This window comes from Pteropus vampyrus, unplaced genomic scaffold (genome assembly GCF_000151845.1).
Source record: "Pteropus vampyrus isolate Shadow unplaced genomic scaffold, Pvam_2.0 Scaffold146, whole genome shotgun sequence".
Taxonomy (NCBI): Eukaryota; Metazoa; Chordata; class Mammalia; order Chiroptera; family Pteropodidae; genus Pteropus; species Pteropus vampyrus.
In genome coordinates this window covers 5,320,143-5,345,511 of record NW_011888927.1, presented here as the reverse complement: position 1 = coordinate 5,345,511, position 25,369 = coordinate 5,320,143, and the positions used below count along the sequence as shown (strand labels likewise).

Below are 25,369 nucleotides of genomic sequence, written 5' to 3'. Positions count from 1 at the left end.
CATTTTCTGTCTCTATGATTTTGACTACTCTAGTTACCTCATATAAGTAGAATCATACAATATTTGTCCTTTCGACTCACTTATTTCACTTAGCATAATGTTTTCCAGGTCTATGTTGTATCATGGGTCAGAATTTCCTTTCTTTTTAAGGCCAAATAATATTCCATTGTATGCATATATCACATTTTGTTATTCATCCATTGACAGACATTTGGGTTGTTTCCATCTTTTGGCTATAGTAAAAAATGTTATTCTTGAACACTAGTGAACAAATATCTGAATCCCTGCTTTCAATTCTTTTGTGTATATACCCAGAAGTGGAATTGCTAGATCATATGATAATTCTATTTTTAATTTTATAAGGAGCTGCCATACTGTTTTCCATAGTGGCAGCACCATGTTACATTCCCACCAGCAGTGCACAAGGGTTCCAATTTTTCTACATCTTCACCAACACTTTGTTTGTTTTGATAATAGTTATCTTAATGAGTGTGAAGTCCATTTATCATTTAAATCTTTAGAATTTCTTATTGATTTGTATAAATACTACAAAATAAAGAGATTAACTTGTTTAATTTCCTCCTGCTAATCTCTTTCAGCCTATTCACTTTTTTTATTTAGATAAGCATTTCATTTATAGAGTAATATTTAGTTGCTATCCATTTCTGATATATTGTCTCTCTTCAGTGTGTTGCTAAGATAAGAAACATGCTGAAAAGGCGATCTCTCTTGTTTATACCTAATAAAAGGTTTTTGTTGTCTATTATTTCCTTTTGTGCTGGTTAATCAAAGGGTGTGATAGATCAACTTTTGGGAGAACTCTTCAAAGAGTAACTCACTTTTATAGTTGTAATCTTGAGTAGATATATATAAATTCATTTTTGTGAATCAAATCATATTGGATGAACTAAGAAATAAAAGGAATTCAAATGACCCTTTCTCTAGGTAAGCAATAATCCCTAATTAATGTTTTATTTTTTTAGCACAGGACACGAGGATAGGTGAATGTGTTTGTCACACACTAGTTAGGCCTGTTCCTTCCCTCTTGAAAACCAAACACTTTCCCTTAACTTAAGCTTAATTTTAGCTAACCAAGAATTAACAAAATGGCCACATATATGGGAATGAGAATTCATAAATAGCAATGTTTGAAGTCCCCAATTAACTGCTTGCACATACTTAGGTCAAATGTCGAATATTAATTCATGGTGGTCTTGTGGTAGGCAGAATTCTAAGATGATCTGCCATGACCCATGCCTTTGTATAATCCCCATCTTTTGAGTGTGAGTGGGACCTGTAACTCACTTCTAACCAATGGATTATGGCAAAAGTGAAGATACGTTGTAGATGTTATTGAAGTCCATAATCAGTTAATTTTAGGTTAATCAAAAGGGTGATTATCCTGAGTGGGCCTGACCTAAGTAGATGAGACCATTAAAGGAACATATAGAGGTCAGAGACCCTCACTGCTGCTGAATCTGAAGAAGTAAGTGGCCATGAATTGCACAGCTGCAAGGAACGGATTCTGCCAATAACCTGAGGGAGCTTAGAAGCGGGTCCTTCTCTAGTTGAGCCTCCAGATGAGAATGCAGTCCAGCTGACGCTTTGATTTCAACCTTGTGAGATGCTTAGCAGAAGACCCAGCTAAGCCATGCCTGGACTCCAGATCCACAGAAACAGTGATATAACAATTATGTGTTGTCTTAAACTGCTAATTTTGTGGTAATTTATTATGCAGCAATAGAAAACTACTACGGGTCTCAAGCTAGTAAAATAGTCCAAGAAAAAGTGGCAAGTGTGATAAATGTGATGTAATAGAATCTCCCTTATCAAGGGCAGGTAGTGGGGCAAAGCTGGGTATAATCAGTTGTCCTATCATGTGCCCAGGTTTCTGAGCACAGAAACAAGAATTCTGCATGTCCCTTTGTGGACACTATTGTATCTTATCCGGTGCCCAGGTTTCTGTGCCCAGGTTTCTGAGCACAGAAACAAGAATTCTGCATGTCCCTTTGTGGACACTATTGTATCTTATCCGGTAAATCCATAAGCCTGGTTCTCTCTTCTCTAAAGATTCAATTCTCAACACAAAGGGAAGGACTGGACAATCTTTTTTGATACTCCTCAGTTATGACATAATCACCATTCTTGATCCAGAGTCTAAGGCTATCACTGCTTCCTAATTTACATCTGGTTGCATAACATACATTACCATACTACAACTTTGCTTCTGAATAAACTGAACAGCTCCCCTAAAAAATGTTTCATGAGGATGGAGAGAGTATACAATGTGGAGGGGGAAACTGTGCAGAAAGATTAAATGATTTTCCAAAGGTCAAAGCTGAATCAGTGACCAAACTAAGAATAAAATCTCAATCTTGGGTTCCTAGGGGAAGTCCAATATTAAACCGAAAGCAGGGAGGCTATTGCTCTTCGGCTCTGTGCTTTCATGTCTAGAGGCCTGAATGTTAATTTCATCCCACCCCTGACTGCGAACTGCTAGTCCTCAAAATACTACCAAATTACATACATTTGAAGGACAGGGATTAGCAAAATAAAGCTTCACATGTTTTTTAATGAATGATTCAATTACAATATGCCATAGCTCTAGGGAATATGGTCCAAATTGGGTAAATCCAGATAACCCTGGGAGATGCCAGGGGATTTTTAGGTGCTTAGTTCTACCTTGGGCTCACCAGGAAAAAAACATACTCAGAGAGATACATTAGAGTGTACTGGCACCACCCAAGAAGCCTGTTTACAATGAGATTTTTGGCTGTACCTCCTGAGTTTCTAATTCAGAAAGTTTGGGGTGGGCCTAAGGATCTGCATTTTAACAGTCACTCCAAGTGAGTCTGATGCAGGTGGTCTCCACTATTGGAAAGATATCAAGTGAATTAGAAATAAGATACCTACATTGCCTATCCACACCAGCATTTTGTGTGCTTGCAAAAATTTCAAAACTTCTTATAAACAAGACAGCATTGCTAATGAGGAAATTGAGGAATAGTGTGGTTAAATAAATTGCCCAATATTTACCATCAACTTGCTGTATGAGCCAAGAACAAGGAAGAAAAAAAAAAAAGCAAAACAAAACACAATCCTCTGAGGCTTTTCACACCCCTTCTCCCGCCCCATTCCATGTCCTAAGAAAACTCCAGCAGAAAATAACAGGAGGGCCCTTGGACTATGTTGATATTGGCAGCAAAAGCACATCCAGTTATTCAGTCTCCATAAAAGAACATTTTTCAAATCTTTCAAAGCCAGCCACACTAAAGGCTATAATGAGTTTACCTCATTTTGATCTATGCAGCCAGAACTACTCAAGGAGGGCAGGTCTGAACCCGTCTTTGGGAAATCAAGTTGGCATCAATATAAAGAAGATTTAAAAGCCCTCCAGACATCTGGTCTGACTTAATAGATCTCTTGGTGCTTTCTGGATTCTTCAAATGTTAACCAGGTCACATGCTAACCCTATCTTCTTTCCTATAGATAGACAAATGAATTATCCAAATCCAATGAACCAAAATATTACAATTACATCTAAGTTTTCATAGATTGATTAACTGATTAATGTATTTCTCTCTGTGTGCACTTTTAAAAATTAATTTATTCCCCATTTTTCTAAAAGTGATTTTTGGTAGCGTATAAGAACTCAAAATAACAGACAAAGAAGTCCAATCAGGATTTTAAGTTGAGAGACAAAGAAAAATCCAGAGAAAACCATGGGCCCTGTTTTATCCAGCAGATGTACTCCTAGAAATAAAATGTATATGAATCTAATAAACTCTTTTTATTTGCATTATAATTTAGAAAGTGCTTTGTCAATACTTTTTTTTTTTTTAATCGGCAGTAATGCCTAATCCTTCAGGTTTCAGTTTCTATACTCCCATTCTCACCTCTTCATCAAGTAATTAAAGGCATTCTGGAAAATCTTAAGGGATCTTGGAATATATCACTTTATAATGTCAAGATTACTTTGGAAATGTGAGTATTCCTGACCCAACATAACTGTCAGGTCCAAAGTTTGCCTATCTTTTTTTTTACAACAGCCTTCCCCCTAAGGCAATCAGGTGTGTGTGCAGTTCTAGCTGTCAGGGCATGCTGGCAGAAGGAGCAGAGTCCGCCTAGAGCTGGGCTGTGAAGTATGCAAAGAGGGCTTTATTCGGGCTCTCCAGGGCCTCCTAATTCAGGGCCCAATGAGTGTTCAGGCAGAATCCAAGCTCTTTCACCCGTAAAAACTTTTATTATTTTTCCCCTTGAAGATTCCATATTTCAAATGCTTGTTGATCCCATACAAAATGCTCAAATGAATAAAAATTAAGTTTTCAATTTGCATTACATTTCATTTATTCCTTCATTATTGAACAAGTACTGAGCTCATATTGCATGTCAGGCATTGAGCTGTCCCTTGGTAGATGAGAATAAATAGTCTGGTTTCTGCCTACAAGGAGTTTATACTCAGGCAGCAAAATATACAGATAAATGGGACCTGCTAAATGTTGTGCAATCTGTGCTCCAAACTGAGAACTCACCTACCTCAGGGCTGTATTTCTCCAGAAGACTACCAGATACCTTTGTCTAATTAATCCAAAAGATTCATACAGGCCGTCTGTGGCTGTGCACACAAACAATTATAATACAATAAGTTACAAGTCTACTCTACATAGTCAGGTAAGGTTTTATAGAGAACACTATTTATGCTAAGTCTTGAAGGATCTGTAGGTGTGTATGGATTTTCAAGATCAACAACAAGGAAAAGAATGTTCCCAGTAGATTGCCGCAAAGTGTGAGGAAGCATTACATCACCAGGAAACCTGAGAAGTACAAGAGTTTGAGTTACAGGAGTCAAGGCTAGACCTGAAGCCACATGGAGAGGCCTGGCCACATCAGGAAGTGAGGTGTGTTCATGCAAAGACCTTTTCCATTTATTCCAAGGATGAAAGAAAGCTAGTGACTGGGTGTGCATAGTGATATGTGCCATTACTGAAGACAGAAAGTATAGAAAATCGGTAAGAGGTAGATGATAAATTCAGAGCTTATGATCAGCATGAGAAATCCAAAGTTACCAATCACGCAGTAATAAAATTTAATTAAAGTAATCCAGTGATTGTTTTGTTAACCTAGGTAGATTTATTAACACAAATAAAGATATAACTTGTTATGATTTTTAAAATATTCATAATTTCTCTCCTATCCCCATTAATCCCTTCTTAGACCATGAGATTTAGAGCAGAAATTCCTGCTAAGACTAGTTCACAAATATTTGTGTAAGCCTACAGTGGCACAGCACAACCCCTGACACTCACCAGGTGTCCTATGTGAATCAATGGAAAGGAATTCCATGGCACTTATTACCCCCATTACTCATTCATCATATACCATTTGGTGGCAATGATGTTGGTTATCTATTCATCTATTACTTCCCTCTCTGTGTTTTAATGTCTAGAGATCAATTAACATCTTCCACAAGGTTTTAGCACATAGTAAATGCATACTGAGTACTTAAAGGCCAGTTAGAGGAATTTGATTTACTAATGTCTTACTCTAAAGTCTTAGTAGGTCACCTTGGTTAAAATGCATCTGGGTCTATAAATACAGTATGGAATGTTCCCACAATGGCAATTTCTGCATCCAGGGGTAACTAATAGAAAAAACTCTTCAAACTTTTCCTTATAAGAAGGTAACTTCTTCACCTATAGATGGCCCTGTGAAAAGATGAAGAGTACATCCTTTTTAAGTGTAAGAATTTAAACCCAATAGAAGAAAACCCATTAAGGAGCAGTTCTGAGAAGAAAACTCTTGGACGTGATGACTAGTAATATCTTTTTAAAAATCCTTAAATGTGCTATACCTTTTAGATTGGTCTTTACTTTGGGAAGCGAGTAAAATGATCATAAAAACATACTGTGTCTAAAAAGAGACTCTTTAGTCATTAATGTAAAAAATAGAGCTACTGAAATAATTTGCAATCATCTAATGGAATGAAAGATATTTTAATTGCTATAGGCAAGAATAGGATAGTCCAAGTCGATATGACTAATGGTCCTAGAGACCTGTTTCACAGGTCATATTTTAAAGTGTATGTTTGTGAGTGTCAAACCTTACAGCATTTAAGAAATGATTATCCCCCTTTTCTTGGTCGCAAGAGCGAAAACTAGTTTGGGTCCATCTCTTTGTATCACCCTAGACCACTATACCAGCACCTCTCACCTGGACCACTGAAGCAGCCTGCTGGCTAAACTCCTGCTTATCTTTCTACATCCTGCAGTTCATTCTGCACCCAGCAACCAGAGTGATCATCTGAAATCTGAAGATCACTCCCTCCCGTGCTTACACTTTCTAGTGGCTTAGAATGAAATCTAGACTTCTTGCCAAAGACTACCAGGTAGGTGGCCTGGTCTGGTCTACCAATCCAACCTCAACACATATACTCTCCCCCGACCTATAGCCACCAGCCTCCTTGCTGTTTCTCAAACAAGCCAAACTCTATTCTGCCTTCAGACTCTGGATCTTGAAGCTGCTTGAACTCTTTTCTGCTGATTTGTCACCTGGCTGGCTCTTTCTCATTTCCAAGGACTCAGCTTAGGCATGATCTACTCAGAAAGGTCATCTAGGCTTCTTCCTTCAGTGCACCTGTCATTCTGTACTGGAAGAGGAAAAACTGCATTACTGGTGAGATTATATAGCAATATTTAATTACATGGAAAGATGTTCATGACTAGTGATATGTGGTAAACAAAAAGAGGTTACAAACTGTATGCAGTATGATTATGTTTCAGTGTATGCAGTATGATTATAATTTTGTTTTTAAATGTGTCGTGTGTGTGTATGTAAGTAAAAATGAGTGGAAACATATACTACAAAATGTTTAGAAGTTATCTAAGTAGTGGACTTTTGATACATATATTTAACTTCTTGGCATTTTTTTGTGAAAAGCTTTCTTTTCATAATAATAAAAAGCAGAGTTTAAAACAATGAAAAAAAAAGTTGTTTTTTATCTTTCAAAACCAACCCATGTTAAAAAGAACATCGTGACTGCTGCTTTCCAACTCTTCTGTCTTCTCATCCTACTTGTCAAGAACCTCAGATATAAACATATAAACTTTATACCATGCTGAGACAAAGGATTTGCTTTGCATTTTCCAGGTGGCATGTCAGCAGCCTGTTTTCCAGAATGTTTAAGAGCAATTGCCATAAAGTGAATTTACTGTCTCTTAATAAGTCTATCAGAACACTGGGGGATAGGAAATCTTCAGAAGTGCAAAATACAGAGCTAACTACCAACCACGAAGCAGAGGAAGTCCAGTAATGTGTTCAGGCTATAAGTCTTCATGGAGACACCCGTCTGCCTTCACCATTATTTATCATCTTGGTTTCTAGTTACTTTATTACCACAAGAGAGAAAAAAATAGCCATGGCTTCAACTTGTACTGGCTTCAGAGACAACCATACATGTTTTAATACACTGCTTGGCACACATGGTAAGTAGTGTTATATTCACTGCTACTGCAAAGTGAGACTAGGAAATCTGAGAAAAGAATGAGACTCACACTTGCTTAGGTTAAAGGCCTTCAATCATCCATGTCTAGAAAGACCAAGACGCCCTCCCATCTGCTCTTATCCTAGATAGCCACCTCCAGCTTACCAGGGTATAGCCATGCCTGACCTGAGATGACTCCAGACTTCTTAGAGAACACATTTTTTAAGTAAGAAGGACATCCATCCATTTTGTCTCCAGTGTGTACAATGTCACATTTTAAATAAACACCATCTCATTAATAAGTAAAAGAAATACATTTAGGTTGACCAACTTGAGACAAACCAGCTCTTCAGTTCTGCAACTTAAATCTATCAGGAAATAGCAGGAAAAATGGCTTCAGTGTATCTGTTTTGATGGTAGGAGAAATGGACTCAGTCACACAAGACAATCTCTTTAGACCAGAGCCAATCTTATAGATCTTACACTTAAGTAACATGCCCACATTTCATAAAGAGTGATGACAATCTTATCAGTGAAGAAATAACTTCTGATGAAACTATATGGTCACGCATTAAAGTTCTTTTTATTTTTTTTCTGTAAATGAACTTTTTTGTGTGTGGGGAGGACATTTAAAAAATTACAGCAGTATGGTGGCTTATAGGACATTTGGGATAAAAGCTTAAAAGGAACAAAGACAACCTAATATCCCTAGAGGCTGTCATACACTATCTCACTCACTTTTCACAAACACGACTTGAGCATGGCATTGTTATTCCTACTCATCAGTGACAGATTTAGGCTCTTGTTTAGGGTCATATAGCTAGTGTATCATTGGGCTTGTATCTGTAGTCATGCCTCTTAACTAGATTATATGAGTTGACTAACATGAAGTAGAAGAGCCAAGTACTTCTTTCCTACTATTGGACCTGAAAACTTAGGGCCTGTTATAGACAAGGTATGAACATGGTCTGCTTTCCTGATATGCCTCATAACATCTTTATTTATTCTATTTTATAATCTGAGTAAAAATCTAGAACCAGCCTCAGGTCATAAGGAAGAAAGGAAGAAACAACAATGCTTGTTGCCCAACTGTGTGTATGCAACAATACTGAAGAACACCACCATTTCTAATGAGTCAGCATATGAACTTCCTGAAGCTCCCCTGGGGGAAGTAAAAAAATAAATCCAGTATGACCTCCAAGATTCTTCAACAACCTGTTGGTGTTACTTCTTGCTCAACCAAACCTAATATACCTCCCCACTCCCTGGTCTTTTACAGACGAGGAAACCGAAGTCTAGAGATCAACTGATCCTCAAAGTCCCAGAGTTAGCTGGTAGCAAAGGGAGGACTAGAACCCAGGTCTTCTACCTCCCAACCCTCGCTCTTTCCAATATTGCTCTTTCCAATATGCTTCTGCCTGATATATATTACAGTGGATGGTGACAGAAATCATAATGGCAGCCATCAACCATTAACTGGATGCTTACTCATGGCCAGGGTCAGCAGTAAATGTTTTAGATGAATGATTCAATTTAATCCTCAGAATTACCAACCTACAAGGTAGATGAGGAAACGGGCTCAGAAGGATTAAGTAACTTCTCCAAGACCCCACTATGAGTAAGAACAGTAATAATGTAGAATTCTTGAGGTAAAAAGGACCTTTCTAGAGCTAAAGTTTCATGTCTGTACCAAACTGCCTTTCTCTGCTTACCAGGTTTGGTGAAAATTGCAGTGATTAAATATGAACAACAGATCTATCTTCTTACTGTTACAGTTTATTCCATCTACTTTACAAAAGTAAATATTTACAAAAACAGATTTCAAGAGAAAAGTGGCACAATCAATCTGTCCCTTGCTGCCTCCTTGATGCTAATCCTTGAGTTTCTCAAAAGGGCGAAAGGCCCACTCAGTGTGAATCTGCTTTTGAGACACAAATATATGTTTATGGGGAAAAGAACATAATTCAGGCATAAATAAAATATAATAGTTCTTTAAATAATGAAATTATAGTGTCCCGAATTTGGAACATTAGGTATGCAGTTTAAATGCAGTGCCTCTGTTCACTGATTGAGATGCACCCAAGGTGACTGAGGAGGCTCAGTCTGAGCTCGCAGAACTGAGCTCAGTCCTGAGCTCGCTCTATTCATTACTTTCTGAATCTGCATTTTCAGCACCCCTTTTCTCATGTGTTGATGCTTAGAACATAATTCTCAAGAACTAGTGTCTTGCAATTGCTAAGAAGAAAGTCTTGTTAACGGGTTTCTCAAAGTTGTTTGTACTTAAAGAAGCTCAGGATGACATCTTGGGGTACTGAATATCACTCAGGAAGATCCTTTAACCTCTACAGTTTGCAGTTTTATTAGTAGTAAAATGAAAGGCAAGCTGAGGTACTTTTTACCTCAAGAATTCTACATTGTTACTGTTAATGGAGAAACGAGTTCTAAAACCAATTTTTATCCAGTCCTCTTTTGTTCATTTGCTCCCTCCTTTTCTTTTGCTTCAGCTCCAGTTACCTCCATTTAACCTCAAACACATTTTTATTCAAAAATATTACCTTATCTTTAAGGTGGTAAGGTAATATTCTTACATATATTAGAAGCATCAGTAAAGCAATTTATTTCTACTCCAAGGAAATGTGTCATCTTATTACGAAGGAGAATACAATGCAGAGGGCATTCACATGGAATTAAGGCATGTACGATATAAGCTAAAGAGGTATAGAGCACGATCACTTGATTTAATATTTTTTAGAAACCACAACAGTAATCCCTTAGTGAAGGGATTCTAAAAAGTTATTAATATAAACTTAAAACTAGAGTTTCTGGAAACATTTAAATTACAGCCACAATCATAAGAAGCCACAGTATGATGACTAACATTGCTTTATTAAAGCTGACAAATGCTTTGGTTTGGTTGCATTTTGTATTCTAAGAAACGTATGTGTGTATTTTAACTATGACCAAGATCTTTTTATCCCTCATGTAGAAAGGTAATCAGAGACCAATTCGCCCTAAAAGCTTTTTCTGCTCTCCCAAACTTTTAACATAAAAACAGTAACTAATCAATGTAATATCTAGAAAGAGATTAAAGGTTTCCTCTAGAACACTACAGTGACCAAAAAAAAAAAAAAAAAAAAAGTTTTCTTTTTTACCTGGGAAGGGCGGTGATTTTCCCCCATTTCTCCACACAGAATCTTCTTGGGCCATTACTCCCTCGGAGAGAAGCAAATCCTTCATAGGGAATGCTGGATGTGCCTGTAACAAACTATCAACCCAAGAAAATAGAAAGAGAAGGTGAAGCCAAGAGACCAGCTGCCAAGAAAGGCATGGCATCATCCACATGCAAAGCTCCTGGGGAAGGGCAGCATGCTGCTTGCTGGTGGGAAAGCTTGGAAGATAAAACTTTACAGGTGTGGAATAACCACAAGATGAAAATTCTGGCCAAGAACCAGAATACCAAGGAAGGACAGTACATTATAATGGGAAAGGGGATGTGAAAGTTTTGTAGAAGATAAAGTATCCTGACTAGCTTAGAAGCTTAAACCTGCTATATTTTCCATTATAGGTTAATAAAGCATGTATATCAATTAACCTAGTCTAGTTAGCATCAGTTCCTGATCAACTCATCATGAATAATAAAAAAAGAAATTTCTGGGCCTCCAAATTTGAGGGCCCAATCTTTGATCCAAAGGAGTTAGGACCCAGTCTACTTGTAAGGCTTTGCCTGAGCATCCAGAAGGCTTCCTTGTGTCTGATATCTCTTTAGCTGCAACCAACCAGCAATTGCCCTGTGTAACTATAAACACCACAAGAAAATGAGTTAGTTTTTCCACTGTTCTTGAACTTCATTGTTATCTCTAATTTGTTGAAAGTTATATGGAGGAAAAGAAAGGACTCTTTATCAAGGAACTGGGTCACTTCTTAAGGGACTGAATTAAGATCATCTTTTTCTGTTGCTAAGGATGCTGCCTTGCAGAGTACCCCGGGACCTCTTTCTGAAAGGGCCAGACTGCCCTGAAGGCAGAGGCTGTTCCTGGGATTCTTGGACTGGAGTTGGTACTTCCTCACAACTCTAATGAAATGCTTTGATTTGGTCGGGGATGTTCTGCAAAGTGATGGAGCCAAAGAACCATGCAATCTGCAGAATCCGGAAACAATGTATTCCGCATTTGCAGATAAACATGCGATGTATTTATTGCGTATACTTAGCAGTTATTAAAAATATGCAATTCCAACAATAATTACATTAATACATTAAAAAGATTAACTAATGCCATCTTACCTGTAACAGCCTTAGTCGCTGTTCATTGTTGAATCTTTCCACTGCAGCCCAGAACCACCGAATTACAATATGATTGTCATGATATCCTATCAAACCAATTATGAAAGCCCATATTACTATGGCTTTTTTACCTTAAGCCATCATGACACATTGACAAAAGACCCCAGACATAAATCATTGCCTTACTTCTTTAAAGGCTGTTTATAATTTAAGGCTAAGAAATAACACTGTAAATATGATTGCATGAGTATCAAAAGTCAAACAAAAACAACACTAAATGAAACCAAGAGGTCTCTGTTTCCATTTAGAAGTCACTAAATAAAATCAGTGGAGAGAAGAATAACAAATGAGTTATTTCAACCATATTATTTCTGAAAAATATAATTGCTGTTTTTGGAAATGCTTAACTCTTTTGGTCATTCATTTAAGAAATAATTTTTTAGTAGCACTATGCCAAGCTTGGGGGTACATTGGCAAAGGAAACAGACCCTCACAGGGCTTCTGGTAAAGAACAGACATATATTAATCAAATAACTATGTAAATAAATACATAATTGCAAACTATTTTAAAACTGCATATAATGTTCATATTTTTAAATAACTTTTTATTAATAAAAAGAGAAAAGCAATTTCATTACTTTAATTTCTTCAACTAATAAATCCCAATCATCAAACTAAATGTTACTTTTATTCTATACTTTAGTAGAATTTAATAAAATGTCAAAAGTATCATTCCACAGGTGTATTAAGGTAGTAGTTGTGGGTTCCAAAACCTCTCAATGAAGAAAAATTAAGTTCGAAGAGAAGGCTGACAGAGATTAAGGTACAAACAGTGATTCAAACCAATTGACATAGTAAATGTGTACGAACTGTGTACTCTAATTTTGAGTCAGTAGAAGTAAGTCCAAAATAAAAAGTGGGCAGAAACTATTTTACTTCAAATTTTTCTTCACATGTTTCAGTGGTTATTTACCATTTGATCAGGGATACTTATTAACCTTTGGAGAAGAAAGGGATCCAAGTGAAAGATAAATAAAACTAGATTGGACATGATGATGTATAGACTCCATGTTCTCCTTTTGGCAAAGACTAGCTATTTGGTGCTGAGCAAATAGCTTTCCCATCTATAAAATAAGTACATTGGCTCTTTATAGCTTAAAGTTTTCTGATCTTACGAACCGGTCCTTTTCTACCTCTCCTTTGTTGTTTGTGCCAAACCTTTTGGAGGAGGAGGAGCAAAAGTGTCTTGCTCCTTCTGAAAAGTGTCAGCTGCCTTCTGAACATATGGCAAGTGGCAGCAGAGCCAGCTAGTTGGGTTAGCAAACATGGCAGTTAGGTGTCTTGCCCTTTTCCTGCCCTTTACCCATAGCACTCTCCTCCCAATTTCATTTGATAAGATTTCATTTGATAAGATTTACAATAACCATAGAAATAGGTACTTGATTAGTCATATGTGAATAAAAGTTTATACTGTGTAAATATAATGGCTTTTTTGATTAACAGCATTGCTATTAGAATCACTTAGGGGGGAAAATGAGCTAATAATATTTATGGTAAGATGTCAGTTATGTAATGTGTTAGAGAAATTGTGTTCTAGTTAGTGAAAATAGTTTGGTTAAGCAAGTTATAATAACCAAGGCCATATATAAATTATTCATTGGGCCAACTGGGAAAGACTTATTATAGCAGTTGGACTTCAGAAATAGAAGCAATTGAAACTGCAATTTAATACTACTTTTCAGAGAAAACGGGTGAACAAGGCCAGCCCACAGCAACAGCGAGGAGCTGGGAGAGCCAAGCACAGGCGAAAACAAAAGTAAGTTATTTTTTACTCCAAACTTTAAAATTTTTTTTTTTTTTAAATCTGTTTCAATTTATGGATAACTGGAGATCTGTTCAGCTTGGTTTATTCTGCTAAATGATATGAATTCGGGTACTTAAAGTTTGTATTTTTCACTCTCCAAGTTCAGAACTATTGCTAACTTCTTACATTTTGAGTTAAAAAACCAAAACCAAAACCTAACCCAAAACAATTGTTATTTGTCATGACTTTCTGAGGACTTCATAATACTACAATAAATTTCAGAAAGTATATTCTTTCTTTGCTTAAAATTATTAGATACAACTTTAACTCTGGGTTAGCATCAGATCCCTTTCAAAGTGTATTAATTCAACAATCAATTTCAATGCCTTCGATCCCAATTATTAATGGAGAATATGTACTGCACTATAGAAATGCCACTTCTAAAGCTTCCCATTCGGTGAAGTGTCAGAGAGCGCAGTTTTTAACTAATCTTACTTTTTAGTTGAACTTAATGCTTGAATTTAGAAGGGCTTTTTCAGTAAACTTCTTGAATTTTGAGAACCATGTCTTATTCCATTCATGTGTTTCAACTGTGAATTACAGTTTTTAAGTAGTTCAATGAAATATAGAAAAACTGTGTTTGCTCATCAGGTGGTTCACAGGGTGTGCCTCTTCAAGTTTTAGAATGAAGATAGAATAGGTGGAGTTAGAGCTCCTTGGTGCTTCACTACCAACATCATAAAACAATTAATTAGTGTTCTTATGGTCATATTTCTTCACCAATAATTAAGTGTTATGACATCCTCAAATGGTGTGTAAATAGTCCTTCCTCCACTTGACAGATGAGGTAACTAGGAAGAGAAGGGAATGTACCTAGCCCAAGTCTCAAAAGAGACTGCTTCAGACGTATATGATTAGAGTGCAATTGTTTTTGCCTGTCCTGGATTCAGACCAGCATGCCGAACCATTTACCTCTCTTTAATTTCAAACTTAAAACCCAGCCATCTATAAATCAAATTTCACCTCCTCTATATTCTGTGTTGTTTCTCCAGTCACTTAGGTCTATTTCAGCTGTGCCTGCGATGACAAGTTCTAGTTCTCTTGCATCAAAAACAGATACCAGCCTGGCATCCACCACCTATGGAATAAAAAGAAGACAGGGTACGGTTTAAGAATCTGGAGAAATCTCAGCTATAATTAAGCTTCATCAGAAAAAGAGGACATAAGGAGTTTGGGGAATACTGTGTATGTACTCTGTGTAGGCACTTTAAAATCTCTAAAGCTCTCTACAAAACAGGTATTTTTAGTACGAGGTTGATGAGATTTTCCTCAACAGAATTTTTATTTTATAATTGAGCACTGATTAATTCAGTTGTTTTTCTCTTTTGAAAAAGATCTAGTGCTCCTACAAGAAGTCACATGAAATACTTGTAAAAACTCATTCAGACCCTCAGCTACAATCTTTTCACATATCAAGCATGAGATAAGATTACCCGTATCTAAGCATGAGTAAGGTGCATGACTTAAATGTTAGCAGTGGTTATTAAACTGTCAAATGCTATTTAAATTCAGGTCATTTTAGTTCAGTGGTCTCTTGTAACAGGGCCTTAAGCTTTTTTGTGTTCTTGAAGCATAACAAAATTGGAGTTTTTAAATCGAAAGGAAGCAGTACAAACAGCAAAAGAAAAATTGAAATATGGCACACATATAAAGTACAGTAAGATGGGCAGTGGTATCATTGATATCAGACCGCAAAATCCCACTCCTGTTGACTTTCTTTACCTCGTAGAAGCCGCGCACTAAGCTCTCTGTCTGTTGCACAACACCCCTCTCGATCCTCCATTTCACCATCCTCTCGATGTACTCCTTCTTGTTCTTCTCTGTGACTGGGATATTGGCACCCCCTGGTTTTAATTCTCGTTCAGTAATCTGAGATTTAAAAACGAAAAGACTGACCATAAAGCAATACTTTTGAGGTTGTAAGGACCCTGCTACCAATGAGCTGAAATCAGCTGGCTCCCTGTCCCTACCCTAGCTTGGGCTCATCCCACAATCAGGTTGTGAGAAGCCCAGGCATACACCATTGTTCAGTAAAACCTGGGCATTGAGCTAATGTCTGAAAGCCTCAGTGGTTAAAAAATACATATTGGAAGCGCTGAAGGTTAAGTTTTAAATCCTTACTGAACAGATAAGCCGTTTAAAAGAAAATAAATTGGCTCCAGATTCTGACCCACTGCTATTTGAATGTTTGACAAAAACACATTTTCTCAAATTCATTTAGGGTTCAGAATCGACTACATATACAAAGCTCAAATTTAAGTAAAGATTTGCTTTACGGAAACAGAATTACATTCAAGTGGATGTTAAATTGAGAACTTCTTTTCCAAAACACAAAATTCAGAAAACCAAATATTGCCTAAATAAAAATATTAGTTATGCATTAGTATGCAATTTCTGAAAGAAATCTTTCAATCAATCCTTCCATCAAATTTGTACAAAATTAATATATTTTTGAACCTTCACCAAAATATTTACTTTGTCTCAGTTTCAATACAAAACAATCAGTTTCAGTTCTGCAATATGAGAGCTAAGTACAAATGCCAATTAAATAATTTAATATTCAACTCTGGGATAGCATGGACTTTTAAAAACTGTATTTTATACAAGGTACATTCTAATATGTGGATACTTTAGTTGGAAATAAAAAGAAGATTGCTTACAATACACAAATAGTTATTACAATCTGTAAATTAGAACATCTTAACCTATAGTCAGCATTAGAATAATCTTTATAACCAAGATTGTTGTACATTTACATAAACCTGGGTTTAAACCACCTAACAAGCCACAGATAAATAAGCATTGAATCTTAGCCACTGAGTTAATTCTTCACCAACCAAGAGCCTTCAATTACCGCACTTAGTCACCAGTTATTCACATACACAGACCTGCCCAAAAACTTCTTCATTCACAGTGAATGTGAGGTCCAGGATGTCATGGATATCATTGTCTTTCATCCACTGCAAGCTCTGGTGGAACTCTTCATCAAGGTATTCCAGATCACTAAGGTCACACAGACTAAGACGACAGATAGAAACAAATATGTGGGCATGGCTAATAGCAAAAACTCAGAAAAAAAACTAAGCATTAAAGACAAGAACAAAATCATCAAGATAGGCAGTGATTTCTGAAATGTTCTTAGTCAAATTCAGTAACCAAGCCAGTGAAATAATGCAGAAATTTAGTATAAAATTTAAAAATCCTCGATATATATAAAATGCTTTAGGAATCACTCAGTCTCTCTTTTCTTTCAGAGAAACCGGAAGAGAAAGAGTGCTGCCATTTGCACAATTACCCACAATTAATGCCAGAGCACGAACTGGAACTGGGGTTGACCGCTTGGGTCCAGTATTTTTTGGCTATGGTAAAATACTTTTAAATATTGTTCTCCTAATTAGAAATTCTTTGTATGTTTCAATACTGAACTTTAACACTCCTCTTCCCCGCCAAAGACTAGATACCGTCATCTACATTTACACATATTCCCTTTTTCTTCACAGTTCTTACTATTTCTCTGATTCTGAAAACAGCAAGCCACAGAATTGTTCTCAGTTATAATAATTTTCTATATTTCTCTCCTCTTTTTTCTTGCTGAGTTAGGATCTGCATGAGGTGGAGTTACTATTATATAAGTGTAAGATGGCAACAATTGACTTAGTTGTTTTGAAATTTCCTCCTATCAGCCCAATTTCAAAGGTCATTTTATTTGGTTCAGTCTAAATATTTATTAGGCATCAAGTATACCAGACATCTTGATAGCTACTTGATAAACACTTACTTTCCTCAAGGAACTAGTGGTCTGCTTATGGAGATAGGCCATGAATAGATAAGTTAATGTAAGGTGACAAGTAATAGCCTAGGGTGGTAATACTTATAACTTGTGCATTTTTTATAGGTATGTTACACTCCAATTAGAAAATAAAGATAAGGTAGATACAGGGAACTCTCAGAGCAAACATGAAGGACATTACTTCAAACTGGAGATTCAGGAAAAGCTTTTTGGAGTAGATGATACCTATATTAAATTTTACAGAATGTTTAAAAGCTAGAAAAGTAAAGGGAAATGGATGAAAAGGTGAGAAGGCGAAAAAGAGAAAGGAGAAGAAGAGAACAATATGAACGAAGCACAAAGGCATGGAGTATACAGAATACTCCAAGCATATCAGCAGGACTAGAGAGTTAACCACAAGACGGATGTCCAGAAAATGAGGCTGGGAAAGTAGCTGGAAACAAGCTTTGAATGTCATAGTACGGAGCTTGGTCATTCAGAACTATTGAAAGGTTTTAAGACAGGGAATAACATGATCATATATGAGATGTGACTTTAAATTGTTTCTTTGGAAGTTGCACTGTAGAGGATTACTTAAAAGGGGGGAGGGATGGTTATTATTGGAGGGTGGAGACCAATTAATAGATCACAATAGTAATCTGAACAAAATAAGATAAGGGTTTTAATTAGGACATAGTTGTTAAGGGTGGAGAGAAGACAGATTTAAAAATTATTTAGAAGGCAAATGTGGAAATTAATAAATGGTTTTATTGGGCGATATAAAGAAGGATATCTAAAACAGAGGTGGCAAATAAACTCATATTGCAAGCTAACTCTGATTAATTGCCAATCTTAAAGGCTATAAGTTGAAAAAATTCCTGAGGCCAAAACAAGTAGGAAAAAGTTCTATAAATAATTTGTGAACATATTGTGGGAATGGGATGGGAGGTGAGGAAGAGCAGACCATGTGTTGTGCATGTGCCATCCCTGTTTGGGGGTAACTCTTGATTTGAGACCACAATAACTTGAGAATATTGGGACCATGGACTGTGACTGGGCACATGGGAGGAGGTACATTTTCAGGACAGGGGAAATCGATGAGTTTTGTTTTAACCTTGTTGATTTTCAGCTACCTGCGAGACATGCAGGTGGAGATATTCAGTGGTCTGATAATCACTCGAGCCTACAAATCAAGGGAGATCAAAACTGAGAGTGTAGATTTGAGAGTCAGTAGATGAAATAGGTGAAGAGATTTCCCCATGAAAATACACAGATAAAGAAAAGAAGGGAGCTAAGAATGGTAGCTCTAGGAACACCGAGGTTTAAGGGAAAATTATAGAAGCTCACAAAGGAGACATAAAAGTCAAAGAGAACAGGGAGATGACAGTGTCATGGACGCCATAGAGAAAAGACTCAAGATAAATGGGTATTAAAAAAAAGCATCAAAAGCAGCAGAATGGTCCATTAAGATAAGAACCAAAATATATTATTTAAAAGCTTCCATAGGTTACTGGTGGAAAAGAAGCCAGACTAAAGTGTGTTGAGGGTGTGTCAACAGTTGATATAGACTACTCTTTCAAGAAACTTCAATGAGAAGAGAAGAGATAAGCAATGAAAAGGGAAGAGGAAAAATGGGCCAGGGGAAACCAGAGACGAAGATGCCCAGTGCCCAGTTGCCCAGGGCTTCATTAGCCCAGATACCAAAAGGGAGGATGGCAAAAAGTCTTCTTATGAGCCCATGAGGAACACTTTGTTTTCATTTGAGGTCTCGGCTTCCATTTTATAGAAAGCAGGTACATGGCTTTGTTTTAACCTTGTCGATTCTCACTTAGAGAATGAGCTACACAGAACCAAGACATCATTCTGTGCTTTTTTCACTGCAAGTTTTAGCCACTACCCCCATAGACAGTTGCCTTCTCCTGTTCAGCCTCGTAAATTACTACTGATTACAGGAGAGAAACCGCGCTACATTTTACAATAATTGTGAACTTTCATTGTGATAACAATGAAGAAAAGTTATGTGAATGCTAAATTTTCATCTGCTATCATAAATTACTGTCTTGCATACTGGTAGGTCTCAAGAAAAATATGAGACTGACCACCTCTAACAAACAAACAAAATAAGACAAAAGGAGAATGAAAAATGTGAACCAAGAGTAAGCAGTTGAAAGTTTGCATAAAGCAAAATATAAAGAGCGTCTCATAAAGGATAGGGGGCTGTGAGTCACCAAGGCTAACATAAACTATTCTATTAATAATCAGCATTAACACCACAGGAATTCCAGTACCGTATTTGAAGTACAATTGTTTTCAAGAAACACGTGTTGCAACAAATGAGAATAAATTATTTGGCGTGGAATGAAACTAAGACTTTGGGGGCAAGACAGGATTAAAGGATCAGAAGCAGGAAAAACACGGCAACTGTATTTGAAACTGTATTAGTTTCAGAAATCTAAACCACTATTAAGTTTACTAACAGATTTGAGGTAGTGAGCAGATAAATGACATTGACAAAAGACCCTTTCAATAAAGGAAGTACTGCATTCTCACATGCTAATTACACAAGCAATAAAAATACTCTTACATTCTGAGAAGAGCCTTATAAAAGGGCCGTGTGAAGAAGGCATCCAACAAATACTGGTGTATTAGCGCAAGACCAAGGATCCTACCACTGAACCGGAACCTGTGAAGGAAAAGCATGAGATCACTTACATGACATGGAGCAGTTTCTAAATAGTTCTATTTGCTTTTTAGAATGCCTTCCAGCTCTAACCATCTATGTTTGTCCAAGATTAATTGCCCACTAGGTCCATGAGAGTTTGTGTGCTGTAGGTTGTGTCTTCGTTAGGCCAATATTCACATCTACTTGTTGAAGAAATCTGTTTTACTCTGATATTTAGAGAGATATTGTTCCATCTTCACCCTGTGTCAATCATGTCCACTGTGTAGCACCCCACATGGCCATCATGTCAGTGAAGCCACTGACTGTTAGCATACCAGTGAAGCCACTTCTAAGAGACACCGACAGAATGATACTGGTGGTGGGGGTGGGGATTCTAATTTGCTTGTATGAATATTAGCAGGACTTCTCTAATACAAACCCAGTAGCAATTCCCTTTTCAGGAAAAGCCCAGTCTCAAAGTGAAAAAGTTCCTGTTGCTATTCTCTCTTAAACCCCACTCCTGAAGATAATTATCACCATCTAAGAATTATGCATGTGGACATTTGGGGGAGTTTCCTCAAAGGACATTCTGTTCTCTAAAATTTCAAGGCTCAATTCTATTCTGAATCACTTTGGAAACTTTATTAAATATATCTGTCATGACTGGATTTGCTGACTGAGATATACACTCATTTTCTCTTTCAAAATTTGAGCACTCAAGTTTCTAGCTCTTTGAAAGTCTGATGCCTTCCAAAAGTGTAAATCCACACTGAGGTTCATTCTGTCTATTTGTAATTTTAGTAGAGGCAGCCATTTTAAGATTAATGTTCAGCAGATTTGTTTTTCTTTATTTCCACTTATGTTAGCATAACTGCAATAGCTACAGTTGGGAGGACTCCAAATTGTAGCTGAACGGAAGTTAATTTGAAGAATAAGTCCTAAAAGTTATGCCCTCCACCCACCAACATTAACTTTATGACTCCAAGAAATTTCTTCATGAGTCCTACTCGTGTCCTTTTTTTGTTGTTATTACTATCAGTGAAAATGAGCAGAAACAAGTAAATGGGGTTATAAAACTAAAGTCTGTAAATGCAGGGATTTAAAAAAAAAATGTAAGGACTTTTGGTAAGAGTGCAATTTGGGATTTTCAGAATAAATAATTCCCAGATGGGAATCCTATACCCATTCTCCTTGATGACTTCGTGTGAGAAATTAGGAAGGGGGCTATCCCTGGCTACAAACTGCAAATGGCTAATGGGGTAAATGGCCACCGCTGTGACGCTGCACTCCTGCCCTTCTGCCAGGGTTCTCTTCTACCAACAGTCCCTCCAGGTCACCCCATCCTCCCTCCTCCTACTAGAATACCATCATCACCTCACCCACGTCCCAGCTGTTCTGCCCCTCCCCCACTGTTAGCTACTTCCCCAAGGGCTGCTCTAGAAGCTGCCTGATCTCTGGGTCAGGACTTTCCCCTACTCACCCTCAGCCCACCTCAGAGCTCCGAGATGACCGAAGGTACAGAGAGAGATTCAGGGGTCTCACCAGGAACCTAAAGTCATCCATAACTTTCTTTGAATGGGAAAACTTTTTGAATTCTACCCAGCTCACTTAAAATTGGTCTTATGGAACATACTTTATTTTTAGTTTGGAGACTGCCTGTATATATAACTTGACAACAAAAACAAGAGTCAAATGAGATATTTAATTGAAAATATGATTTTCTCAAAAAAATGTTAAAAGAAATATGGATTCCTTATAAAAAATAATATCACAGAAAATCAATAGAAGAAGAATGTTGGGGGAAAATTACTTACCATTCGTGGTGATTGTCCACAAAAGCAGACATGGGACTTATTTGTACTGTGTATGTGTCATTGGCTGAATATTCAAATAAGCCATAATATGGGTTAAAGAGTTCTCTGGACACGAGGAAGAAAAACTCTCTGGAAGGTCCACTGTAATCCAACCTTTAAAAAAAATCAACAAAAAGAACAACCAGTTATTATTTTTTCACATATATTGGGCACATTTTCTACAGAGCTCAACTTTCTAGAACACTCATTACAAGCCTAACTGTCCACATTCCAGGACTGTCCAAACAAATCACACAATCATGATTCCTGATCTCACCCATGCCTTGAACCAGAATGGCAAGATGGACATTATAAACGGAGCATATCGTAAACTAAAGCTACCTATCAGATAATGGATAAAGAATAAAATATACTAATAATTTGATTGTATAAACATGTACACAAAGGTAAATATTTTAAATGTCTGGAATGAGATTACAAGGAAAGGGAGTACGGTGGGAATGCTTAATTTAAACAGGGTAAACCCAGAGAGCATTAGCTACCTACATCCATGGGATATGGAGTTCACATGGATTTCTGAAACTTTTTTAAATGGGGGAAGAAAGAGACTTCAGTGATTTACTGAGAGGATATTACAGATACAAGCCCCGCTATGGAGATCAGAGGCAAAACAATGGGATGATAGGGTTCAAGTGAAAACTTCGAGTTATAAAACACCAAGGAAAATTACAGAAGAGAAAAGTGAGGGACTCTAAAGCTTCCTAAGGAGATAAGGAGAGTATTTGGAGAAGAGGCTGAAACTCTAGAACCCGAACTACAGTGTAAATTCCATTTTACTCACAAAGACATCAGGGTCAAAGTGAAGTATGAGAAATGATTGTGTTAGGTTTGAGGAATGACAAGTGGCCAAAAACGCTGAGAGCAAAAAATGCCGTAAAGAGGAGTTTGCAATAAAGCAAATTGGTATTTAAAATGAAAAGTATAAGGGGCATCTACCCTATTACAAGTGATTATACATGGGCTCAAAGACAGGAATGCTAAAGGGAGAATGAAAGAAATAGGTTAAGTTGGAGTGGTAGGATTTCATAAGACTTCAATTGTTCACACTACCTTTTTTTCTCTTAAGGAATTTCCTCCATAGACATACACATAGGTATAATTTTTAAAAATATTTTTATTTTATATACAGTTATATATATATATATATATATATATATATATATATATATATATATATATATATATAATTAAAATAACTATAAGAAAGAAATCATCTGAGTCTTGCCCAGTGATAAAATTGTGTGATACAGAAAAGGATCCTAGTAGGTGGAAGATGGAGCCGGAAGACTAGCAAGAAAAATAAAATGGCTTTTACACGTCTTAGTTGAGAGTTTAATAGAATTTACTTAGACTTCAGCTATTCACATGCTACTTCCTCAATTTTTGCCGTATCTGAATATATACCATTATTAACTTAATATTTTTCATTAAATCAACTTTAAATTCACTTGTTTTTTTTCAATGTAGCCTTGTCTTACACAATATTATGAAATTATGATGTGCTAGCTTTATATTTTCCAATACACATTAACAAAAATACATAATTAAAATAAAAAAATGTCAGTCTGTGTAATAGTTAAAATCATTTCATACATCACCAGTCCACACTGCTCTTTGTAGACTGACAGGAAACTTATGTGTGCAGAAAAATGCAAACCTATCAGACTCTCAGATCCAAAAAGGCCTTAAGGGGACATGATGAAACTGCCTTCTTAGGTAGCTGAATATAATGTGGCTAGCAGGTGGCCACCAGAATTGGTGGGACTATGTTTAGATTACCCTCGGGATTCTCAAAACAGGACTCTGGCTGCCTCCCAGGTGCAAGGATGCAGACTACACCTCCTCGTGCTAAGACCGAGGCAGCCTCCTGTGGCTTCCTCCCACTGTCCTAGTTCTGGTCTCTGACGCCACCAAGAACAAATACTTCTTCCACTTGAACGTTCTTCACATACTAAGAGGCTTTCTTTCAACAAATATTTGAGTGCCTATGATGTTTTGGGTACCAATCTAAATGCTAAAGATACATAATTTTTTTGAAAAGTCATTTTCTATAAGAACTCTTTAGTAATTTCTGTATCCCTGGTTTCTGCCCCTTCTTGCTGCCTTCCCCATTCCTGAACATAGCTACTTGTTTCAACCTCCCCTCAAAGCAGGGTTGGGAATTCCCTTTCCACCCTGGTCACTCTACTCTGGACACTCCACGGTGTCAAAGTCTGACCTAAGGGATGTTGTCTAATACTGGTCATCATACTTTGGGGTGTGGTCTTGTAAGTAAGGAGCTTAGAAAGGGCTCTTGCCCTCTCTACCTGGACACTTCATTCCACTACTGCAGCTTGAAATTATCCTGCCTTGTGGAACAGCCCCTTTGTTGACTCACTGAGCTAGTCATCAGCTCAAACCTTTCACCTGTGCTGCTTTAACCCAAGACTCTCCCATCCTCTCCACATGTCACTGTATCTTTTTAAAAGCTAAGTCTTTTACTTTTCCTTACGAAATTTCACATTGTGTGATTTTGTCCATGATTCTAGTCTACCCAGATCCCTGAGGATGCAAAACATCTCCCTGATTTCTCTAAATTTCTTATGGTTGGTGAATTTTATCACCTGCGTCTTTCCAGAAATCAAGAACCACAGAACGCCAGTGTTATAGCCATCCTAGAAGTCATTCTGTCTAAACCCTTTTATTGAGAAGACTCAATCTGAAGGAAATCACTAACTTGCATCAAATGAACGCTGCAGTGGAGGATACAGTTCTTGATGCATGATTCCTGACCCCAGGATTAATGCTCACCATTCTTTATGGTCTTCAGTAAATTTTAAATGTTCATTAAGACTAAAAAAAAAATTGTTGTTTATAAAGCAAGGTTGGCAAACTATGGCCTGTGGACCAAATCTGGTCCACCTCCTGGCTTTATAAATAAAGTATTATTGGCATACAGCCATACCCATTTGTTTATGTGTTATCTGTGGCTGCTTTTCTGCTAAGATGACACAGTTGAGTATGTGGGACAGGGAAAGCATGGTCTGCAAAGCCTAAAATATTTACTATCTGGCCCTTTATAGAAAAGTTTGCCAACTCCTTTTACAGGAGAAAGTAGGTGGAAAATGCAGCTTTATTAAAATGCCTGGCTTACTATAAATCCTCTTCTTTAGTAAAATCTCTTGAAGGAAATATAAAATACCTACAATGTCCTATGGTGTATGCAATCTCAAGGAGTGGTCACGACTATGTATGAGACAGTGAGTGGTCCTAGCTTTGCAGGGCTTTCAAACAAAATCCAGGCATACAATAATAAGGGAAACCTGAGCCAAATATTTTATGATTCAGTTTTCTTACTAAGAGACAATGAGTATGAGTAAAATGGATTTTTAATTGCTTAAAATTAAATAGTTAGAAATAGGTTTTCTCAGCATTTTAATAATACTGCACTTAGCTGAG

At 37.0% G+C, this 25,369-nt stretch overlaps 1 protein-coding gene across 1 annotated transcript in view; it reads right to left on the bottom strand.

Annotated features, from left to right (window-relative positions):
* The window catches only part of HECW2 (HECT, C2 and WW domain containing E3 ubiquitin protein ligase 2), a 204,836-nt gene that overhangs the window by 4,282 nt on the left and 175,185 nt on the right, over window positions 1–25,369 (bottom strand). Inside the window, exons 21-27 of the mRNA XM_011369257.2 lie at window positions 21,872–22,024; window positions 19,980–20,078; window positions 16,515–16,644; window positions 15,349–15,495; window positions 14,590–14,704; window positions 11,763–11,848; window positions 10,633–10,745 (exon numbers count right to left, since the gene is read on the bottom strand). Of these exons, the coding sequence (XP_011367559.1) occupies window positions 10,633–10,745; window positions 11,763–11,848; window positions 14,590–14,704; window positions 15,349–15,495; window positions 16,515–16,644; window positions 19,980–20,078; window positions 21,872–22,024 (843 nt within the window). The remainder of the gene's footprint in view (window positions 1–10,632; window positions 10,746–11,762; window positions 11,849–14,589; window positions 14,705–15,348; window positions 15,496–16,514; window positions 16,645–19,979; window positions 20,079–21,871; window positions 22,025–25,369) is intronic.